General features: G+C 34.3%; 1 protein-coding gene across 1 annotated transcript; it reads right to left on the reverse strand.

The window, feature by feature from the left end:
- Nucleotides 1–3,315: 3,315 nt before the first annotated feature.
- LOC120187485 (probable methyltransferase At1g27930) lies at nt 3,316–4,483 on the reverse strand. Its single transcript, XM_039191193.1, has one exon. The coding sequence runs from the start codon at nt 4,343–4,345 to the stop codon at nt 3,383–3,385; it is 963 nt and encodes a 320-aa protein (XP_039047124.1). The 5' UTR covers nt 4,346–4,483; the 3' UTR covers nt 3,316–3,382.
- Nucleotides 4,484–4,957: the final 474 nt, after the last annotated feature.

Genomic DNA, 4,957 nt, shown 5'->3' on the forward strand with positions numbered 1-4,957 from the left:
AAAATGTCGTTAAATATTTACACTTTTTGCGGCATTTGTCGGAAACGCCGCTAAATCGCAACACCTATTGTGGCGTTTATTAAAGAAACGCCGTTATATCTCTTCACCTATGGCGGCGTTTTTTATTGACAAACACCGCGAACTTTAGCGGCACTAGTTTTCCCGTCGCTTCTTGCGGCGTTTTTTATAGCGCCGCAAACGTTTTTATGGCGTTTAAAAATGCTGCTATAAGTAAAAAAACGCCACAAATGTACAGTTTTGCTATAGTGACATTTCATTTTTCATTCTAAATTTTTTTTAGATTAAAACCCAAATCCCAAAGTTCTCTCGATTGTTCTTCATGTTTATCCAATTTGAAGAAAAAATTAATTTTTAATAAACGATCACTACGTCGAATGCCACTGATCGACGCCAACCGTCGTTACGAGCGATGGTTCAAAGCAAAAAGTCATCATTTTTTTATTTTATTCAAAAATTTCAACTAACTATGTAAAAAACACATCAATCGCAATAGATCTACAAGAAAATTTTAAAAGAGAAAAAGAAAAAGATGGTACCTTTCTCTTTTTTGATTTCTTTCAAAAAAGAAGTTACGATCCTTAAGAAACTATGATAAGGCCCTCTCTTTTCTCGTTTTCTCTCTTTTTCATTTCTTATTTTTTCCCTCTGATATTTCTTTTTTCTTTCTTTATTTTTTACAATCTCTCATCCTCCTTTTAAAGCCCTCATTTTTTTTATAGGTTCTTGCCGATGATGCATGCCAAAGGACTGTGCTGACAAATCAGTGGAGCTATGATAGGTGATGAGATTGCCTCTAACAAGGATGGTTCAGGGCATTAAATGAGGTCTTTTAATTCCTTGATTTTCTTTTGATTTGATTATATCATTCAAACTCATCGATGACGATTATAGGTATCGACAGTTACGAGCTTGGCAATAACTTGATGTATGAAGAGCCAAAGAGTTGACGATGGACTAAGATATCATTTAGGGTTTATGATGAAACCTTCATGTTACAACTGATCTGGATCGTTAGATCAGATCTGATCCAACAGTTGTGACTTAATGGCTGGAGAGTTAATGATAAAACCCTAATTCACTTGGGTTACTTCTGTTGGGCTCCCATATTGACATGGTTGTATTTAGTTTGGGCTATAATGATCATTAATAAAAAAATAGTATTTTATTATATTTATATTTTAATATTTAATAATAAAAATAGTTATTAAATAATAAATAATAACATTAATAATATGAATTAATAATAAAAATAATATTAATAATAATGAATACTTTATAATAATAATAATAATAATAATGGTAAAATATATAAATAATCAACCAACTTTTGAAACTTGCAATACAATCATTAAACTTTTAGTTCATTTTCATTAAGGTCCTTATCGTTACATCCCATTAGTTTTTGTTGACATGGCAGTTAACATTTTTTGCTGACATGGCAATTAACACTCTGTTAACCTTTTTTGATGACGTGGAAGTTAACCCTTCTTTTTCTTCTTTTTCACAACTCATCCTCATTAACACCCTTACCCTTTAAAAAACCCCACAACTCGTTCTCATTAACACCCTTACTCGTAAACAACTTTTAAAAAAATTCACGTCAACCATGGAAGCATGGGAGGTGGTCACTATCCCTATTTCCCCTCAGACCAACACCGAGCATGGGAGGTGTTTCCATGGAGGAATCGTTTCGGCATTACGAAGCACGAGCATGCAAAAATCATCGAATTCTCGTCATATTACAAAAAACCAAATTAGCATGTTTTATCAGCTTAGAGAACATATTTAAGAGAACAAATACACTTATCCACCTGTATTTTAATCACATCTCTGAAGATAACTTTCTAAACTACATTTTTTTTGCTATGAATCACTAAACATGTAACCTTTCAACCTTGAATGGGATCCTTTCTACCCTCTCTGGACTTCAACCTGCAAAAATTTCAAAGACCAACAGTTTGGCCACTACCACACAACAAAATATGCAAATATGTTGATATCTTCTATTTGAAGTTGCACTTAAAAAAAGCATGAAGCACAAGAGAATCCTTCATCATCCTAGTAACAGGGTGAATTGCATGCTTTGTGATAGATTAAAATCAAGTGTCAACAAAATTCATAATTACAAATGTTCATAATAATATAACAAATCAAAGTGGTGAAAATGGTTATCAAGCTTTATAATTTCAAGTAGCCAGCCAAAAACATATATATGTGCTCCATAAATATTTCATACAACTTCAGAAAACTACTTAAAATGTTGATCATGATAAGCTTGCACTCAGGAGACCAACTGGCCTTTCTCTCCAAAAAGCCTCGTCATCAAACTCATCGTTGGTGGAATTTTCTTGATGCATCAATTTGCTTTTAGGATGACCATGTTGAGTGTTACCTAGCTCAGTCCCGTGATCGGTGTCTGCATTAGACTCAATATTTTGTCCTTCATCACAATTTGTCTCCATCTTTTTACCACCATCAATGCACAGAGGCAGTATAGTGACCATCCCCGTGCTTCTAACGAACTAAAAGTTCAATGATTGTATTATAAATTTCAAAAATTGGGTGACTAAAATAAAAACACCCTAAAAATCTGGTGACTATTTATATATTTTACCCTAATAATAATAAAAACAACAACAACAACAACAACAATAATAATAATAATAATAATAATAATAATAATAATAAACCGAATGAAAACGGTGTCTACAATAATCATCTAAAAACTGAAATTGATGTTACTTGTTATATCAATTGGGGCACTAATATAATTAGACAAAGCTCCAGCCATGGGCGGAACCAGAGAGGAGTCATGGCTGGAATCAGAGAGAAGGCGAAGAGTTTTGGTCTCTCTCAATTAAATTTTTAATTATTAATTAATATAAAAAAAAATATATTTTTTTAAAATTAATAAAGAGAAATTTATCAAACCCTCAATTAAAAACAATTATATTTATAAAAAATAAAAAATATTTTAACCGGCGTACTAATTCTACTCCAGCAATTCTGAAATCATCGGAAGGAATATCATAGGTCATTATTACTATAATACAAAATTAAATCCATAAAAAATGTTTAAGAAAAGATAACAAATTCAAACTGTCGGGAAATAATAAAATATTTAAATAATAATAATTTTTAAAAAATAATTAGATGAATAAAATAGAAATTAAATAATAAGTGAATTACAAAATAGTTAGTTTACCCATAAAAATAATAATTAAAACATGATTTTAATTTTATTTATATAACATCAAAGGAAAATTTTAATTCAGTACAAATAAATATTACCATTATCTTAAAGTATATCATTTATGATTGAATTCCGGCACACATGAACAATGGCAGAAAGGGGCGCATTTTAGCAAAACCGAGCGCCGCCGTAGCTGCTCATGTTAGAGGCCGACGGTATCTCGAAATGCCAAAGTCTACCGACGGCCTTGACCAAGTATTTCCTACACAAAAACTCCTCGGCGAAAGTCTTCTCCACCTTCCGATCAACGTCGTGCAAGAACACGTGCGTCACGCCCGTCCCTTTCCGGTTCCTCGCCATGACGGCAGCCGAGAATATCGCCGCCATCCTACCGGGCGCCGCCGGGAAATACCCACGCGGCGCATCGATCATTATTAAATCCCACTCTGTATCGTAAAACTCATCGGGAAACCCCGTCAAGGCAAGCTTGCACTTGTTGTTTCCGTGTAAATAAGCTTTCGATGGGAAACAATTCTTCTCGGAGCGGTAATGGGAGAGCAAAGCGTCGGCTTCCTTGAGCTGCGTAAGGTACTTAACGGGGTGCGCGTGGAGGCTGGGCGCATCTTTGAGCACCGACTGGACCCATTTCGGATCCTCTTCCAGGAATATGGTGTGCCCCTTCGGATTGAGTGAAGTCCACATCAAGGAATCGTAGCCCAGTCCGAAGACGAGGAAATTACAAGGTGAACGTTTCTTGAGGACGTCAAATGTAACGGAGATCTCCTTGAAGCTTTGTTGCGGTACGATGCGTGACGTGGCGTAGTGGATGATGGCTTGGAGTTGGATCGGCGTGACAGAGTTTTCAGCTACGGCTTGAGAAGATGATCCTCTGTTGGCGACGGAGGCTTCAGCAACGGCTTGAGATGATGATCCGGTATTGGAGACGGAGACACCAGCAACGGCTTCTGATGATCTGGTATTGGCAACGGAGCATAGAAGCGAGTAGTCGGCGGCTTTTATGAAACTCGAGGTTAGTATGGCTCCGGCGATTAGGCCGGAAACAACGAGAGGGAAAACACATCTCCTATCGGCGAGGAACTGCCGATGTTTAGCTATATCTTCCCTGTTCATTCTCCCTTTGTTTGACTCAATCGATATTGAGGTTAAATGAAAAAAAAGATCAAGAAATTCTGAGTTTAAATTGGGTTACTTTTGTTATGTAGAAGATGACGAAGGAGATGAACAAGGTGATGAAATAAGCGGACCAGATTTTTGGCTAATAAAAAAAAAGCTGATAAGAGAGGAAATTTATATTTTATTTTCTATCATTGAACTGATTTTTATATAGGAAATATCTATAATTTCGATATTTGAACTACTTGTAATTAAATATTCCTTTAGGGCTGATTTAAGATGAATAAAATTATAATTATTGTTGTCGTGAATAGAAATATATGAATTTCTCTGAATATTATTAAAATATATGAATTGACATCATTAAATATTTAAATTAATTAGTAAGGAAATTTCTAATTTAATAACTAATTGTAATAATACTTAAATATTTAATAAAAATATAAATTTTTTTATGAATTTATCCAACTTGAGGAATGTATTTCACATATGAATTATTAAATTTTAATTTTAAATTTTTCGTTAAAGTAAATAGTGAATATTTTGAGAAAAAGTAAAAAGAAGAGAGGTTAGTACAGGAGCTCCTAGGTCCTAGGGAGAGTGGTAGGC

Source organism: Hibiscus syriacus, unplaced genomic scaffold, assembly GCF_006381635.1.
Source record: "Hibiscus syriacus cultivar Baekdansim isolate YM2019G1 unplaced genomic scaffold, ASM638163v2 tig00113725_pilon, whole genome shotgun sequence".
NCBI classification, from domain to species: domain Eukaryota; kingdom Viridiplantae; phylum Streptophyta; class Magnoliopsida; order Malvales; family Malvaceae; genus Hibiscus; species Hibiscus syriacus.